The following is a 19564-nucleotide window of genomic DNA, read 5'->3' as shown; positions in this document are numbered from 1 at the left end:
GGGCCTGAAACACAATGACTGATGTTTTATAAGAGAAAGGTCAGGCAGATCCAGACACAGAGGGAAGACAGCCATGTGAAGACAAAGGCAGAAACTGTGGAGTGCTGCCGCTAACAAGTCAAAGAGTGGCAAGGATTGCCAGCACCCGACCACCAGAAGCTAGAGAGAGGGAGAGAGGATTCTTCCCTGGAGCCCTCAGAGGGAGCATGGCCCTGCTGACAACTTGAGTTTTGACTTCTAGCCTCAAGGACTGTGAGAGAATAAATTTCTGTTGCTTTAAACCACCCAGTTTGTGGTAATTTGCTATGGAAGCCCTAGGAAACTATAATACAGTACTCATGCAAATGAAATCAGTGCATGCATAGTGTCAAAGAAAACACAGTTAAGGAGCCTAACAAAAGTTTAATACACTCCTTTCTGGCTTCCAAATACCTATATTTTCATAAGAAATCATGTGTTACATGTACAAGTAAGCTTTTGGCACAGGATCTCTTTTCAATCTCCTACTTTAATAACCCCAGAAAGAAGGAAGGAAATGGTGTAAATAGAGTGGAAGCAATACTAATTAGTGAGGTTGTGCTAAAAATAATTAGTGGACTGGTGAAGCTTTTGTGTAACTCCATGATTCCATGAACCAATCAGGAACGTTGTCACTCAACACTTAAATTAGTGTGGGTATATAAAAATAAAAGCAAAGGGGTGCCTTGGTGGCTCAATTGGTTAAGCGTCCGACTCCTGATTTCGGCTCAGGTCATGATCTCAGGGTCATGAGATTGAGCCCCACATTGGGCTCCACACTGGGCGTAGAGCCTGCTTGAGATTCTCTCTCTCCCTCTGCCCCTTCCCCCGCAATCCCTGCTCACGCATGCTCTCTCATAAATAAAATAAAATAAAGCAAAATAAAATGAAGTAAAATAAAAGCAACTATCATTTTTAAGCGCTTACTATGTGCCATGCACTGAATAACTTAATTTATATGCATATCCTATGGAGTAGGTATTATTTATCTCAACTTTATGGATGAAGAAACTGTGGCTTGGCCAAGTTGAGCGACACTGCTAGTTAGTAGCAAAACAAGGAATGAACATCACGCCCAGCCCTAAACTAGCTGACTTCAGGGCTAATGCTTTAACACCTACAGGCGTGGTCCATAAGCCACACCTGACCTAACCCGAGCCCTAGAACCTCTAAGCATAGAACCGGAAACCTGCAGCTTTATTACCTCCTTCCAGGCCTTCAGTCATTCACCTGTTGCTCTCTCTCCTGCACCCTTTATCTCACCCCTTCTTTCAAGTTTTCCGTCTTTCTGTGCTACATTCCAGGAAATTATTTCAGATCTATTTTTCCATTTGATAATTGAAAGAGACTTTCTCTAATCTTGATTTTAACTCATTCACTGAGTTAAATCATTTCAGAGATTATATTTTTAATTTGGAATCCTGCTTTCTTCTTAACATTAGCCCATAAGCAGTTTTCCATGTTGTACAGTCTTCATTTTTTTTAAATTTTATTTTATTATGTTGTTTTTTAAAAACAGCGGCATATTTTATTTTGCAATTATACCATGACTTACCTATTCATTCATCTGTTGTTATATCTTGTCATTATATGACAGAAGTCCTTAGAAATTATCACAGAATTATAGAATCTCATATTGGCTAAACGACCCATTGTTGCTTTGTTGTTTTTTTTTTTTTAAGATTTTACTTATTTATTTGAAAGAGAGAGGACGAGAGAGCACAAGCAGGGGGAGCAGTAGAAGGACAGGGAGAAGCAGGCTCTCCGCTGAGCAAGGAGCCCGATGTGGGGCTCGATCCCAGGATCCTGGAATCGTGACCTGAGCCGAAGGCAGATGCTTAACCATCTGAGCCACCCAGGCGCCCCTAAACGACCCATCGTGATTTAGCATGTGTGGAACGGGTCCCAGGCATCTCTGCAGGCATCTCTTGGGTGATTCTGATGACTGAGAACCATAGGTTTAAAGGACCCTCACGAGTAGATAGACCCTTAATATTTCAATAGTATCCCATGATGGTTAAGAGGACTCTTAAATTATACTGTCTGGGGGTGCCTGGGTGGCTCAGTCGGTTAAGGGTCTGCCTTCGGTTCAGGCCATGATCTCAGGGTATTGGGATCGAGCCCCACTTCGGGCTCCCTGCTCAGTGGGGAGCCTGCTTCTCCCTCTCCCTCTGCTCCCCTACTCCTGCTCTCTCTCTCTCTCAAATAAATAAATAAAATCTTAAAAAAAAAAAAAATCATACTGTCTGAATAGAAATCTTGGGCTCCATCCCAGAAAGACTGTGAGACTCAGGGTAAGCTTCTTAACTTTTTCTAGGCTTTGATTTTCTCATTTATCAAATGAGGATCAGAGAACCTACCTCAGTGGATTGTTGTGATGCCTAAATGAGATGATGAAAGTAAGCACAACAATCCATTCTTATAATCATTCTATTGGGTGGATGGGGACCTCAAGGTGAGAGGAACTGTCTGTGAAAGTCTTCGCACCTTCCAGCGCACCCTCAGGAGACCTCAAGGAGGCGAGTATAGGCCAGAGGGTTCTGATCTGGGACTCCCCCCACCCGCCCCCTGCCGCCGCAGGTGAGGATAGTAGGCTGAGACTGCAGGGGAGTCTACCATCTCACCTCTAGACCAGCTGACAGGCTGAGAAACAGCTTGTCTGTGGAGGAGGAGGTGTTACACATTTTGAGGGCTGTAGTACTTCTGGATATTCTTATCTTATCAAGAAGCATTACCAGTATGTGACTTTATGAGACCTGAATTCTTGAATGGAATGGGGAGACACTATATATAATCTTCAGACTGAGACCACAAGTTAGAAGCCATCAGAGATTTGCTTTAGATTGAAGAATGGTCCCAGGACAATCATGTATTTAAAGAAGAGTAGAGGGAAGAAAACTGAGAATGACCAGCAGAGGAAAGTCACCAAGCCAGGACCGACAAAACAAAACTTAAAATTCAGACAATCTGGGGTTCCCTTGATAATCTCTAAGGGTTAAGCTTCACAGCTATGATCTCTGCTAGAAGTTTCCTTAATGAGTTGCCCTCTCTAGTTCGTAATAGAGACGAATACATATAGTGAGTTTAGAGGGCTATTTTTAAAAATATTCTACCAGGTAATATTTTGTTCTAGGGGCCAAATGCAAAACTTCTGAACTACTTGAAAGAAAAATTATCTAGAAGTCTGGTTGCACACGGGAGAGAGTTTTGTCTGCTTGCCTAGAGAGGACCGGACACACAGGGCTCAAGGAATATTTGTTATGAATTTTCTCTCTTTTAACTTCAATCACTAATGGTTATCTTCATGCTGAATCAGCATCAATATGGAAGGGCAAGAGAGAAAAAGCAGTGAAGCCTATTCACTTTTTTGGTCTGTTGATAGTAAGTCTCCCTTCTTTTCCACCCTACAACCAAAGTAAAGGGAGGCTTTCCTGAGCTTTGTGTTGGCAACCTGAAGTATTTCAACTCACTTAAAATGGATTAAAAAAAAATGCGAAAACATAGCTATAAAATTAAAAGGTACAAAAATAAAAACTGAAAAAATTTACAAAGACATTCTTTACATATATATACACCAACTAATCTTTTAATTAGCTGCTAGCAAAAAGCTAAAGAGACATACTCTACAGCATTGATTCTTAACCATGTTTGAGTCCTTCCCTTTGAAAATCTGATTAAAAAGTTATTTCTTCAGAAAAATGTATGTACATTTACATAAAATTCTGCACAGAAATTCAGAAGTCTCAAAGTTCTCTGAAACCACAAAAAGGGACCCAGGCCACAAAACCCTCTCCTCAATATACAGAGCACAGGGCTCTCTGCCTAGGGGATGTCGTTATTTCCCCTATGAACATATGCAAATAGGAAACAGCTTAGGGTTGCTGATGTAAATTTTAATAAATGCTATGAGCCTAGGTTCTATATGCATGCCTAACTGATTACTGGTGATTTTCTTCCCTGTTGTTTTTAGAAATTGAGTCAGATTAAATTATTCAAAATTCGTATTAAAACTAGATCCTTAAAATGGCAAACCTCCTGGATCAGACAAGTCTATACAAAGGAAAGGTTATGCAAGGATATGTGATAGCCTTAAATGCCACAGCAGATCAGCCAGTCTTTATTTGACCTTGACAGAACTCACCATTTAGGATTTTTAAGTGAGAGGCACCTCGAGTGGAGATTTAAAAAAAAAAAAAAAATCAAGTGGGTAGGGGGGACAACAAAAAAGCTGTTGTTGACCTACATATTTCAACACATGCCTTCTGTTCAATGTAAAACACTCAGGAAAGAACACATATGTGAGAACAAGCTTTCAGAAAACATTCGATTAAAAATAGTTACACTCCCATCAGCTGTGTTTCAAGTTGTAGTCCATTGCATTTGATATTTATAACTAAAGAGAAAATAAAAATACCCACTGGTAAGCTATTTGTATTTTAGAATCAAGGTCACTGACACTGATTTCTGTTTGGCATAGAGTGGGCTCTGCTGGAGGATGGGTACTTTCTGCCACACTGGAAGAGAATCACTGGGAGTTTACAAAGCCCCATGGAGCTGCTCCTGTTGGCGCCTTTCCACCTCTGTGAAGAGGAAAGCAGCTTGATTAATAAAAAAAATCTGATGCATAACTTTCGGGAAAAAGAGGGAAACGAGCCTTCCTTGGCACTCCTTGCTGAGTCAAAAACAGGCAGGGACAAGCCTGGCCCCGAGGAAGCTACTTGGGCTTTTCTACCAGCCTCTTCCATTAGGAGCTCCGTGATGAAATCAGAAGTGAGGAAACTTTAAAGAGAAACTTTACTGGATAGTATAATAGAATATTAAATGTTTAACAACAGGAAAGCTTTTCTTTAAAAAGGGCAAGACATAATGGTTCGTCCGCATATTTACTTTCCCTAGATTTTTCTCTTAATGTTATTTTGTTGTTGTTGTTGTGAGTCAGAATAAGCTCCACACTGTAAATGAATAAATTTTATCTAGCTGATAAAGAGGAATCAGCAGGATCAAAGTGAACACTGATCTTCAACGGAGCCTAGTTTTAACTCTCATTTGCCCTGAAAAGGAGCCATGATATATAATAGAAAATTAGGGTGGAAGCCAGTAAAAATTAGTTCTCTTGAAAATGCCAATATTTATGGAAGCATACTTAGTGTAGTAAAAGTATTAAAGCATATCAGAGAATGAAAGTTCAGAGTAGTGGTTTACTTACCAAGAAGAAGGAAGAAGTGATAGACGGGTTGTAGCTGTAACTGCGTTTCATTGATAGAGAGATCAGAAGCTCACATGGTAGAATGCTAAGATCTATTAAATCCAAATGGTGTACTTGGTGTCTGTTATACCAATTTTTAAATGTTCTTGAAATATGCTTGAAGTATTTTGTAATTAAAACAATTTTTTTAAAAAGAATGTGAAGGGGCACCTGGGTGGCTCAGTCTGTTAAGCATCTGCCTTCGGCTCAGGTCATGATACCAGTCCTGGACTCGAGTCCTGCATCGGGGGTCCCTGCTCAGCAGGGAGCCTGCTTCTCCCTCTCCCTCTGCCTGCAGCTTCCCCTGCTTGTGCTCTCTCTCTCCCTCTTTCCCTCCATCAAATAAATAAATAAAATCTTAAAAAAATAATAAAAAGACTGTGAAGACTTACAGAGCAAGGCTCTAGAAATCAGAACAGGATTCTGACTTGAAAGAAGCATGCAGAGCACCAGATGGTCCCGTAGCCCATAGCCTGAGTTCTAGAAATAATCTCCACATGACAAGAGTGGGTCTAAGCCTGGCTTACACCAAGCTTATTAGAAATAGGGTTTTAGGCACGGGACAAAATTCCAGTAGAAAAAGGAGTAGGTAGACCCCTAGAGTTGTTTTAAAATGATTTAACTTGAGTATCATATCTGGACAATTAGCAAGAGAGTAAGCCAAGTGGGTTTTACGTTCACGCACTCTATAAAGTGTTGTTAGGGGTCACAGTGAACCCCAGTAGCTTTCAGGGTGGCCCCCGACCCTTTGCTGTTGCCTGCGTGTGACAGCATGGGGAGCCACCAGCCTTTCAGAGGCCTCTCAAGGGAGTGGTGTGCTCGAAGAGAGGGAGAAAGAGAACAGTAGGAGGCTGGAGGTGAGGAAAAGGCAGAGCCCGTAATATTTCACTGTTAAAACTGAACAAATATACTTAGTAAGGATGTAGCATATGTAGACCTCAGAAATAGCATTTCTTCCCAGTAAATCTAAATGCCCTCCCTCTGAATTCCTGCAGGAATGGATTCTGCGGTAAGTGCGGGGCACCCCCTGTTATACCTCCCTCCACTGGAAGGGAGGATGAGGACAATTCCAGTGATGATCCCATTGCTCACATGCAACAGCAGCCCTGCAGGCCCGCTGCCTGGTCTGAGCCTGTTTCCACTTTCACTTTCTCTTCTGTAACAGTTCATAACCGAGTGCCAACAGAGCTCCTATGTTAACTTTTAGATATGCAGTTATCAGAATATGGAATGTTGAAGACATCTTTTTTCTTCTCTTTTCTGTCTTTCTCTTTAATATCCAGTACGCTAGCTCAGAGATCCGAGAAGAAATTATACAGTCACCGTGATCATCATCTTGAAAATAAGTATCTACTAATAATGGAGAAAAGTACATATGTTTGCAAAATAATATACTTAGGCAATTCCATATAACCCATGTGCAACAGCTTTATAAGTAGAAAAGTATGCATAGGAGAAAGGTTACGGTTGATTTGACCCTGCATCTAGATCAGTGGTCCTAAGGCAGGGTAATTTTGCCCCCCCCAGGGGGCACTGGCAATACCTAGACACCTTTGGTTGTCACAGTTGTCGAGAGGCTATATTGACTTCTAGCAGGTAGAAGCCAGGGATGCTGCTGAATATCTTGCAATGCACTGGCAAGCCCCCCACAACAAAGAGTTTTCTGGTCCCAAATGTCAGTAGTGCCGAGTCTGAGAAACCCTGATATAGTTGTATCTGGCCCACTGCTTCCCCCTTCCAGCCTCACACAGAATGGGTGCTTAGTTCACTACAACAGAAGACATGTACAATTGTAAAGATCCTCCTGATAAGAGACAGATACTGAGAGCAACTCTTTCCTCTGTCTGAATTTTACAGAGAGTAGGGATTTAAAATCCCTTTGTAACCTGAAAGGTCCCCTTTTACCTATTAAAAGGGGACTGGGAGAAGAGCTCTGGGACAAATGCCTCATGGTTGTGTCTTTCTCTCCCTCTTCTCCAGCCTTCTGAGTAAGAGCTTTTAAGATAAATAAAATGACTTCCTTTAACTGTTATGAACAGCAGAGGCATTTAAACTCTCAGTGAACAAAGACAGGCTAGAAGAACAATGACAGTTTGTAACAGATTCTCCAAACTGTTCTTCCTTTTCTTACAACTGGACTAAATGCTTAATAAGTATATGTTGAATTAGTGAATAAAAAATAAATGATTGGGTGAAATAATGACACTGTAGCTCCAGTGTAATAATGAGCAATCTTACACATTTATATTTTGACTTTCTTTATTTTTAGTTGTTTATATACCTGTATTTCCCACTAAGTATTAAACTCCTTGATACAGAAACTATGATTTGACAAGAACCTCTAACGTCTCCACTGGCTGTTTCATTTCTAAATTATTTTGTAAATGTGAGGCGGCAACCACTACATGAGAAGGATGTATGAAGACCGAGCGTAAATGGATAACGTTTTTTTTTTATTAGGTAATAAATTTACAACAAAGGTAATGCTATGTATTTGTTAGTATCAAAAATTGTTACTTAGCCACAAAAGACTGGAGCAATTCAAGTAAATAGTTCATGAAAATACCATAATTTACATTTTTGGTACAGAGCCAGTCCGGAAAAAAAAAAAAAAACACCCAGTTTTTCTCTTAATGTTAATTCTTCAGTAATTATAAACAATACCAAAGCTGATAACATGTATCTTTCAATTATCCTTATTGTAAGCACACACATAAACACGTAAAATATTTATATAGATGATACACAGACACATATGTTAAAAAGAGAAGCACTGGAGGGGGCCTGGGTAGGTCAGTCAGTTAAGCATCCAACTCTTGATTTCAGCTCAGGTCATGATCTCAGGGTCATGAGTTCAAGCCCCACATGGGATTCTCTCTCTCCCTTTCCCTCTGCCTCTCCCTCACTTTTTGCATGCATGCACTCTCTCTCAAAGAAAGAAGAAAGAAAGAAAGAAAGAAAGAAAGAAAGAAAGAAAGAAAGAAAGAAAAGAGAAAAAGTGGTGGATCTGACTCCCTAACATCTGAGTACCCCTTGCCCCCCACCAGCCTCTCTCCCTCTTGTTTTCCAGAGTTACAGTTCTCTGCTCCTTATTTTGCCCTTTTCCTCCCATGTCCTGTTCCCTCAGTCCCTGCCTCCAGCACTGCACATGGACACACTCCACGTGAGAGTTCAACAAGCAACAGCCTGCAAAGAAGAGCCAGCGATCCTTGAGAAAGGTGAGTGAAGTCCTCTCTCTGAGCCTCAGTCTCCTCACAGACGTTACACTTTTTACCTACAGGGGATTGTTGTGAGGATTAGAAGAGATCATATATGTAAAGCATTTGGCAACTCTTTGGTGCTTAATAAATGCTAATTCCTTTGTTTAATTGCTCCTCTTTCCTCACCCAGATTCTAAAGGACTTGAGACCCTACGGCTGTGGTTTCCTTCTGTGAGTTAAACACATCATATTTACCCTGCCTGATGACCCTGAATGGGAAAAACATCTTCCATCCCACACGGCAGCTAGCTTGCAAACATGACAGGTAGGGTGGATGCTAGATAATATGGGTGAGTTTCACTCAAAAGGTAAGGAATAACATCACAGTATTTTGTCTTCTGTCTTGGAAGAGGGATAAGAAATTAGAGAGGCCTGCACCTAGAAGTGGAGAGGGAGGAGAGGGAGAAGGCAGAACACAAGGCTGGCAACACCAGAGACAAATTTCCTTCACATCACAGTTTTACTGAGGCTCTGTCCTGTTGCCCTTCACCTAGTCCTCAAAACAAACTAACAAAAGATACGAGAATGTTCTACCCTGAGAGGCACACACACCTTAGTGGGAACTGAGCTGATAACCTTTTGCCAAAGTCCTGAATTACTGAACAAACAAAACTTTTACAAATGGCGAAATGGTAATTATTGACTGGCTTATCTGCAAAACGCTTAGCAATCAGCCTACGAAACACGGAGTCATGTTATGAGAATAAAAAACTCAAACTAACTCTGAGAACAATATTCTCAATTAAACTAACAGACAGAAAAAGAACTTGAGGATGTGTAAACGGCTCGGCCAAGCCCACTCCAGGCACACCAGGAAGCCGTAGGTTCCGAGGACTGGCATGTGTTGCTGTACAGTTGCTCAAGGAGAGGCCCTACAGCACTTCCTGGCTCTCTGCGGAACACTAATATTCATGTTCGCATTCCATCTCTACAAGACTCTATGAGGTACACACCATTCACACTTCTGCATCGTACACATTAGGGTCCAGAGGTTTAGAAGTGTTGGGTAACCCAGTGAAAGCCTGGATCGGAGTTCATGCTGTAAATACCGTACCACGTAATCCACACACCCAGTCATCTGTTGTCTCTCACTGAATCTCCAAAGGGCTGAAATCAAGCACTTGTTTCGAAGACTTACTAAAATTTCAGGAAGTATTACAACGAAGAAACACTTGAAGATGATCAAGAAATAGTAAAAGTTGGTTAAATGTTGAAGTAAGTTCTACTCCATGGAAATATTAACAGAATCTTAAAACGTGTCATTTCTATTGCTAAGAGACAAATTTCTACTTAAAAATTATAATCATCATGTGAACAGCTTAGGAGCAAAGGCAGATGGTATTCACATAAAGCATTCCTTTCTTTTGCTCTTAGGAAATCAGATCTTCCAGAATCATATAGAAGGACATCACAGACTTACTTTGACCTGAGGGTAGGACTTCTTGTTCTTTTCACTAGATGCACCGGGGAGTCCCCCATGGGATGGGCCTTCACATACATAACGGAAACGAAATCCTCTCTGCAAAGGTGAATACAGAGCCAACAAGTTTGAGAAACACTTGTTAAAAATTATAGGGGCAAAGTTATATACAAATGTTTAATTCTTGTGTGTATTAGGTGAGAGAGGAAAAACATACACTGTGAAAGAGGACTCTGCAAATGAGAACCACTTTTCCCATAATCTTATTATAAACATAGATGTTAATTGATACTTGCGTACTGAGCTGTGGCTTAAAAGCCAGGTCCCTAACCCTGCAGGACCTCTCCTGCTGTGCATATGCGGAGACTGAGCCGCTGAAGATTTTAAGCCTTGGACTCGACATGCTGCAGCTTGTTTGAATCAGAGCTTCCTCATCTCGAATTGCTGCTGCCAAGCTCTGAACTTGGCCATATTACTGACTTACGCTTCTTTGACTCTTACTTAAAGGAATTCCTTTATCCACTCTGATTACAGTTGGTTCAGGAGGGGATATAGAAATGTCCTGTTAAATATATTGCATCCATGTTGTAGAACACACTCCATGCAACAGTTCAGAAGATTTTGGATTTTATGATTATTGATATCATCAAGTTCAAGCTTGATATATTAACTGACCTGAATAATCCAAAACCAGATAATCCCTTTCAATATTATTAACCCAAGAATTCTACAGATATAGTACATCAGTGAAGAGACAGCTGGACACCTTTAACCATGTGAACTACTGTGGGCTGATAAACACTGAAGTTCCATGTTGTTGTTGTTGTTTTTTTTTTAATCTATACAAATGAGAAGATTAGACAAGACCACCTGTAAGGTCTAATCCAGTTCTAGCATTTTATGATTTACAAAGCTAACAGTGATAATTGTACATATTTGTATACCAAGAATAAAGCAAAGACTATTATGAAAATGGATCTGATACTAAGGAAGTTTAATAATGAGGGAGCTTTCAATATTTTTCCTGAAAGACTCAACTTTATAAAGCTGTCGATCAATATGTGTTAGTGTTACAGTTTAAGCTTAATCAGACAGTTTTTCTTTTTTTAAATCCTTTTCAAATATCTTAATATACTTTAAGAAACATCCTCACCTTTCATTTATTTTTACAGTGGGACTGATTTCATATAAACAGTGCTAGATTACTAGGCCATCAGGAGCTCCGCACACTCACGACTTGCTGGTAGGGGCTTTCTACCTTGCATACTCTTAACAATTGCAAAGCCTGGCAAATGCAAAGGTTTTAACAGCTTTGAGCTCATGGGCCAATGTAAAAATTCTTGCCCTCCTTAGATTGCACTACATTTCATTATGCTTCATAGGGTCTTACAAAATAGTCTGAGTGGTCCAGGGGCCCTGAACTAATAATTTAAACCTCTGGTAAGCATCTGGAACTGTCCCTATATTTTCTGAGAACTTTCTGATTTCCAAAGAGGATCAGTCCTAAAGCATATTTCACAGGATGAGTAAGGCCTGAAGTAAATTCCCTAGTGTGGGAAAGTTCCTCAAGTCACACATGGATCTGGAGTGTATGATCAACTCAATAAACTGGGACTTAAAACAACTTCTGCATATGACTCCTCAGGAGATTTCAAACCTAATACCAGGGAAACCTTTTGAGGTGAGCTTAGGAGGAATTCCTCTGTTTTGCTTCTCACCAAATTCAAACCAAAAAATAAGTTACACGTTCAGCCCTATACCTTTTGTAGACAAAGGCTGTTGGCTTATTTTTAATAATGAAATGAAATTTCTAAAAGCATGAAAAAGCAGCAGCATGCACGACATGAGCCTCCAGAATTGACTAACCATAAAGATATTTATTGACTGTTAATCTACTTAAATACAACCTCAGTTTTTAAAAAGCATTAGATAATCAGCACTGAATAATATGCAACAGAACTGGATATTCTAAAGATTAGTAGTCTTCGCTATGACTCATCTCTGTCAGAGCTGGGGAAAATTGTGGCAAAGAAAAAACATTTTTCTAACTTTTATTATAAAAACTTTAATAAAGTAATTCATTGTCTTTAATAACAAAATTCCTTTAGGCAGGTGGAAAAATATATACATGTATACTTCTATATCTCATTGGGAGTCGTGTCAAATAGAATATGAGTAAAGAGACATGTCTTAATAGCTTGCTAACAGTTTGAAAAATAATAGATAGTATTCATGATTGCATAAGAGTATCTAAACTTCTGTGCAAAGGAATTTTTAGCCTGAGGATGGAAATTTATTACATTTTTTTTCAGGAAGATAAGATGTCTTCACATGTATAGTCTAAATGTGTTTCTGATTCTAAATTTTTGAGACCAGAGGTCTGTCGATCCACAGACATTCATTTTAGTAACTCCATTTGCTTACGATGCGTCATCAACCTCAAAGGCAAGGGCTACAACCATCCTGTCAGAAAGTCTGACTTAAATACAATCTTTTTACTTTCACTGGGGTCAGACATCAAAATAACATCAGCTTGGTAAACAAACACATTGTTTTACTCAGGTGAGCTTTTAGACATCTACGCATAGTGAATTAAATTTTGAATTTTGGATCTACACAGCCCTTTAGGTAAATCACGTGTGTCAATTTTTCCTTATAACTGTTGGACCCATAATAAGGAACTGCATTTAAAAATTCTTATTGTTTATGCTTATGAAAATAGATATTTGAAAAACACGCTTTGCCTGGTATGCAGAGACACAGATTTTAGTTTGATTTCTCACTTTCATGAGCTAGCAGATTTTGAAAGCTAGGAAGTTTTCCAGGAGGCCAGACCACTGCACAGACTTCCAAGGGGATAAACTTCCACTAGGAGGGTCTTTGAGAAAACTGGCTACCTCTAGTGAGAAGTCACTGCTAAAGAACTGGACATGGAGGTAAAGCAAAGGCAAGTCATGTTGGCAGCCCATGGAGTCGGTCTGCCACTGCAAACGACCAGAACAGTGTCCGAAGTCTCATGTGGCATTCTGTCTCCGCATCAGAAACTTTTATCTCAGTCCAGCTTTATAATGATAGTTAAGATAGTTCTATCCTTTAAATTCTAACTGAAATCTAAACACATGTCACAATTACAGTAACCACAATGGATGCTTTATTTAAGTTCTTGACCTAGTTAGCATTTGTTAGATGTTACACAATGCAGAAGTGTTACACTCACTCCGCAGAGCTACTAGACACATTAAGAAAGGTTTTGGGTATTAACTGCAAGACAGCAGGTATACGCATCTCCAGTCTCACACAAATGTGGTAAGCACATCCATTCAGAGATTTACTTGCTCTGCCCTCATTCTGTGGGGGACTTATACTAGTCTCCTAAAAATCCCCTCATAATTGAGCTCTCCCCAATACCCTCTAAGAAAAACATGAAGATTCTCTTTCCTCCTCTTTCATAGCAATGGTCCCATCCAATTTCCAATAAATATTTATCCACAGAGTCGGGGCATGGTGAGGAAGCCACTTCAATTCCCAAGCATCCCCAACAAAATCTAGTGGTTCAGAGGAAGAACCTGATAAAATAAAATGCTCCTCTCCTGTCACCAAAGGGGTTGAGTCTCAGGCTAACACCCAGAGGGAGGAGGACTCAACTGTCCATTCTAATACATTACCTACACCTCACTGGTACTTGTAATACCTTAGGTCATGTGTCCCAAAGAAAAAACAGAAAGGGCTAGAGCTTCTAAAGGAAGGAGGAAGACTAAGAAATTACCGCCTGTGCAGGGACAGGGTTGATGGGTGTAAGTCAGTGTCTATGAACTGCATGTACGGCTGTTTCCTTACAAATGAAAATGAATGGAGATGACCTATGCCTTTTCTAGGAGTGGCTGCTAAGCGCAGAGATGGTGGAGATAGTGAGGTAGCAAGGATCTGTAATCATCTAGGTTTTACAGAACTACGACTGAGGCTCAGGACACTTGGAAGAATGACTAAGAGAAATGTAAAGTAGACAAATGATGTTGTCAAATAATTTGGTAGGCTGCCAAACTTCTAGATAAGCTACTTCCTTTGTAAAATTCACTTATTATTTTATTCAGTGCTTGAGATATGAATATGAGACTTATGGATCTCACATTTAAAGAGGAAGTCCCATCCCTTTAATCCTCTTACCTGTTTAGGTTGCTCTAATATTTGAAGGTATGGACCATCTGCTAAAAGTGAAAACAACAAACAGAAAGCAAAAGAAACTGTGAGGCTTCTCAAATTTGCTACAAAATATAAAGCAAGTAAAAAAAAAAAAAAAACCTGAAATTATTTTTTAAATAGAGGTTTCAAATTCATTTGTTAGCTAAAATTCCATACTGATATAATTACCTTCCTCACTTGACTAGTAACTTTATTTTTAACAACAGTTTTATGCCTTTAGAGAACCATGATAAATAAACATATGTTGAATGGTGACAGCACATTGCACAATCCAAGAAAAGGTGTGATGTCCATCTGGCAAGGATGAAGATGTCAACAGACTTCAAAATCTTGACTACTAACAAAGCATTTTTAAAATGACACAAATACCAGTCAAAAGCAGCAACCATTTCCTGGGCACCATGACATTTCCTTTTGCCTTCACATCATTAGACACTGACTTCCATTCCTCAAAGAGAATGTGCTTAATGTGAAAGTAGAAGAGACTGAGCTTGCGCCCACATGTGTGAAATACACAGATAGTGATCTCAGGCTACCTGCCTTTCCTGAACTAAGTGTTCGGTTCCTTTCCCTTATCTGAATCCCCAAGTACTGCCTTCATTCCCCAACTGGCTAGGTTGTTTTCCCTGCCCTCCCAAATTTCATTTGGTCTATCAGACCAAAAGTCTGGTGGACTTTTCCTGCTAATTCATAGCTTTTGATGTTTGTATACAATCTCTGAATACTGAATACTCTCATATCAACTCTTCTAAAACAGCACAGGCATTTTATAAAATCCTGAAAAAAATTTAATTGAAGATAGCTGCATTTCAATAAATTATGATAAAAACATAAAGAAGACTAGAAGCTTAATCCATACCCTGACCATATCTGACTTTGGAAAATTCAAAAGCAAATCAGAACCTCTGGTAGTATAAAATCAAATTGTTCAATATGAGAAAGTCCCTAAGCTCCCCAGCTGGTTTTTATGTCAATAGTATAATAACCCTCAGCTCTGCAATAGAGGCATATGGTGTTTCTCACTCATTTGACTGCAAATTAAAATGTCTGATACTAACAAAATTCTAGGAGAATGTTTCTGTGTTCATTTCAGTCTTTCAGTCTCTTAACCAGAAGTTCATTCCTTTAGATAACAGAAGTTCATATTATTTTAGATAAATAAGTTTATGAAAAAGATTTAAACCTTCATGTTGAAATTAAAAAATAAACTATAACTTAAGAGAGAATTTATTTTTATCTTCTCAGTGTTATGATGAATCAGGATAAGGCTAGAGAACTGGAGGAAACAAAGGTATAATTATTTCCTGTTATTATGCAAGAAATTTATAAGGAAGTCAGTTGAAAAATGACTGAATTTGAAGCAAAACATACACAAAAAAGGAAAAATGGGTAGTGACTGGCCAATGCAGTATTAATTTAAGAAAATTAATCTTCTCTTGTCTGTATGAAATTTATCCTGGATACCTTAAAATACTTTTAGGAAAAAAATTGCAATTTAAAAATTCCAAAAAATGGCTAGAACTTAATTTTTGATAGGGAAATAAAACTGCTTAGAAATAGAAACATTTTCACATTACTAATACAGCTTGTGTGATAATGTAACAAATCTACTCATAAAAACATTCCCTCTTGAATGCTATATCAAGAAGAGAGGCCTCTAAAAAAGCAACCTTTGTATGTCATGGAAAATATAGAAGAGTTAGATCACGTTTACATTAAACTTCAAGTCTCTCACTTATTAACTCTTCTAGAAATACTTGAAGGTTTGCTATTATTTTTGCTGTATGGTTTAATTTCCTTTAAATATGTGAAATTCCAAGGTTTGGGAATTTTATTAGTGAAATGAGGCCATTTTTCTCTTTTAGGGAACACACTCAAAAGTTAAATCAACTAGAAAATTAGATTTCATATGCATGTAGTCATTTTAATGCCAATTTTATTTTGGCCACATTTCTATGCCATGAAGTAACATCCCACTATGTAGAGAAATTTAACTTACAGTATATATAACATTATAGACCTAAAAGTTGTACCATATCACATAGAGTCTTCAACAAGTAGTAGAACTAATAGTTTCAGATTTCAAGAAGATAAAACATCCATGAGAATTACAAGTTAATATTGGCTTACATAACCTCTCTACCCTTTAAAATGTGAATAAAACATTCATACATCTTGGATCATAAAAATTGGACTATGCCACTGCAGCAGAGAGGGAAAAACATAACAATAAAAATGATGAGGTAATAACTGGAATATGAGATTTTGAAGTATAATTTTAAGAGTTTTTCTAATACTATGGCAAAATAATTTCTACAACATGAAGCTCTGACCACATAATACTTACTGAGATGTTTCTTTTGATAATCTTATTTCAACCTCCATAAACTTGATGAAATAAAAACATTAAGAAAGCATCTACTCAGGGTACTGCTTGGCATTTACAAGGCATTAAATGGAAATGTTTATGTTTTCTGAGGACAGAACCAAGTTCTTAGGCTTTCAATAAAGCACTGATACTAAGAAAGAACTTTGAACCCCAGAATAAAAAGTTCACAGGAAACACAGAAGCTACCAAGATCTTTTTTTTTTTTTTAAAGATTTTTTATTTATTTATTTGAGAGAGAGAGAATGAGAGAGAGACAGCACATGAGAGGGGGGAGGGTCAGAGGGAGAAGCAGACTCCCTGCCAAGCAGGGAGCCCGATGCGGGACTGGATCCCGGGACTCCAGGATCATGACCTGAGCCGAAGGCAGTCGCTTAACCAACTGAGCCACCCAGGCGCCCAGAAGCTACCAAGATCTTTACTTGTTCACAGGAAGCTGACCTACAGCTCAGATTGGACAGCACTTCACGAGACCTCACATACAGCAGCCTACAAAATACGTTCTGTGGGGTAAAGAGAGAAAGGCCTCAGCCATACAACTTCTGCTAGGGAAGGTGAACATATAGCAGATTTATTTTTTCCCTCCCAAGAATTCCTAGATATACATAAGAGCGATAAAAAAACACAGAACATTTTGATCTAAAAAAAGAAAAGTGGGTACCAGAGTAACAATATTAATTATAAGCGAGAATGGTACAAACTGGATGAAGTCTCCCAATGAGGACAAGCAAGTCCATGGTAAATAGAATAGCTGATGTCCACTTGGTGATTACAAAAGTCTCTGGGTTTTTTGTTTGTTTGTTTGTTTTTTAAGGATAATCTCTACACCCAACATGGGGCTCAAACTCACAACCCCGAGGTCAAGAGTCGCGTGCTCTACTAACTGAGCCAGACAGATCCCCCAAACCCAAAACTCTCTGTTCTATATACAACTTCCACAATTTACTCATGCTGCTTCAGAGCATATGTTAAGTCCCACTAGTGGTATGAGGAGCACATAAAAAGAGCCATCACACAAAGCTTACATACAAATCAATAAATAAAAAGAGACTAAATGAGCTGATTTTTTAAATCATCCATATGAGATTCAACAATTTGTCAATGGTAATAATACGGTCATATTAGAAGGAAGGATGATTAACATAAGTTTTATCCAATTGGGTAGACTGTGAAGCCAAAAACTTTTAAAAGATGATTTTTCTACTGAGATGATTTTTATGATTTTTGTAAACTTTTGTAAACTTTGTTTCCCCAGTGCCTGGCACACTGGATGGCACATAACAGATGCTCAAATAAATGTTTGGGGAACAGACCTGAGAAGTGGAGAATACCTCACGTGCATCTGGGATGCAGGAAACAGGAGTCATAAAGAACCCAGAGCTAATAAGACTGCGTGAAAAGGAAAATGCTACCGGAAAAAAATTCCTTCCGAGCCATCCTCACAGATATCACTAACAATTAAGTCAGACAATGGGTACGTGGGATGGAACACCACTTTTGTGCAAGTATAGTCTGTGCAAATATAGTTCCAACAAGTCTAGTGAAAGTTGGTTTTTAAAACATGTATCACCATTTCCTTTCTAGGCATATTACTGACTTGCTACAAGAAGCTATTAGCGAATCTTGAATTTAAAAAAAAAACAAAAGCAAAATAAATGACAGGGTAACAGGGATGAGGAGTTTTCTTACCTGTAGGTAGTGGCATCTCTGGTTGAAATAACTCTGGGTTAAATATTGTATGAGTCAAAGGATCCAAATGAAACATCTGTAAAAAAGAAAATTTAAATAATTCAAACTTTACTTTTCCAACATTGTATTAAATATTTGAAGTTGAAACACCTAAAACAATTATTGGAACAAAAACCAAAGCGCAAAGAAAAATCTGAAAATATTTCAAGTCAGGATTTTAAAAACATGTTCATGAGACCTAGCGAAATTCTCATGTGTACAGAACTTTACGTGTTTGGGCCATGTTTATGTGACAAAGGGATTTGAGAAGAATGACCTAACTATAAAGTCCACAGAGGCCAGCCCCTGGTGTAGCTTGCTTATTAGTATATCTTTAGGGCCCAGTGTATATTTATCGCAGAGTGGATACTTAATAATATTTTTTAATGAATGATTTAAAGCTGTGCTCTCAAAAATATGAGCATAAGAATATAGTCCTAGAAATCCTAGAAATATTTCTCTGACGATGGTAAAGAAACTCCTACTCTAGCCATACAACTTCAAGACCTGTAAGAATTAGGCAATAGCCCCAGAGCAATTTACAGAAAAACTAAAAATGTAACTTACAGTCTAAGCAACAGATATAACTGAGCACAGAGCTCCCTCACTTTTTTTTTTTTCACCTCTACTTACTTAGCACAATGCAAAATACCTGGAATTTAACGGGTGTGATAGGCTGGATAATGGTGCCCCCCCAAAAACAACTACATCCTAATCCCCAGAACCTGTGAATGCTATCTCACATAGCAAGAAGGAGTTTGCAGGTGTTATTAAATTAAGAATACAGACACAGAAGGGTGCCTGGGTGGCTCAGTCTGTTGAGTGTCTGACTTCTGTTCAGGTCATGATCTTGGGGTCCTGGGACTGAGCCCTGCATCAGGCTCCCTACTCAGCGGGGAGTCTGCTTGTCCCTATCCCTCTGCCCCTCCCCCCTGCTCATGCGCTCTCTCTCTCTCTCTCTCTCTCATATGGACATAGATAATCCTGAATTATTCAAGTGGGCTCAGTAAGAGGGATGGAGGAGATCAAAGTGAATGGTAGGAGATATGACAGTGGAAACAAAAAGCTGACGTGATGAAGGGGTCACAAGCCAAGGAATGCGGGCCACTTCTAGAAGCTCAAAGAAGCAAGGAAAAGAAATCCTTCAGAAGGAATTTAGCCCTGTGAACACCTGGATTTTAGACTTCTGACCTTCAGACTGTAAGAGAATAAATTTGTGTTGTTTTAAGTCACTAAATGTGTGGTAATTTGTTACAGTAGCAACAGAGAACTAACACAGTGGGCAAGCAATATGTGTTGATTGAATT

At 38.9% G+C, this 19564-nt stretch overlaps 1 protein-coding gene across 2 annotated transcripts in view; it reads right to left on the bottom strand.

Moving 5' to 3' along the window:
• Nucleotides 1–19564, bottom strand: part of NFKB1 (nuclear factor kappa B subunit 1) — a 113475-nt gene that overhangs the window by 66845 nt on the left and 27066 nt on the right. The window contains exons 3-5 of one of the 2 annotated variants that reach the window (XM_032400904.1): nucleotides 18219–18294; nucleotides 14108–14148; nucleotides 9944–10042 (exon numbers count right to left, since the gene is read on the bottom strand). In XM_032400904.1, coding sequence (XP_032256795.1) covers nucleotides 9944–10042; nucleotides 14108–14148; nucleotides 18219–18294 — 216 coding nt within the window. The remainder of the gene's footprint in view (nucleotides 1–9943; nucleotides 10043–14107; nucleotides 14149–18218; nucleotides 18295–19564) is intronic. The other variant, XM_032400905.1, reaches the window with a different exon arrangement.

This window comes from Phoca vitulina, unplaced genomic scaffold (assembly GCF_004348235.1).
Source record: "Phoca vitulina isolate PV1807 unplaced genomic scaffold, GSC_HSeal_1.0 scaffold3, whole genome shotgun sequence".
NCBI classification, from domain to species: Eukaryota; Metazoa; Chordata; class Mammalia; order Carnivora; family Phocidae; genus Phoca; species Phoca vitulina.
Note: the sequence above shows the minus strand (reverse complement) of the source record. Positions and strands in the feature narration are given on the sequence as shown.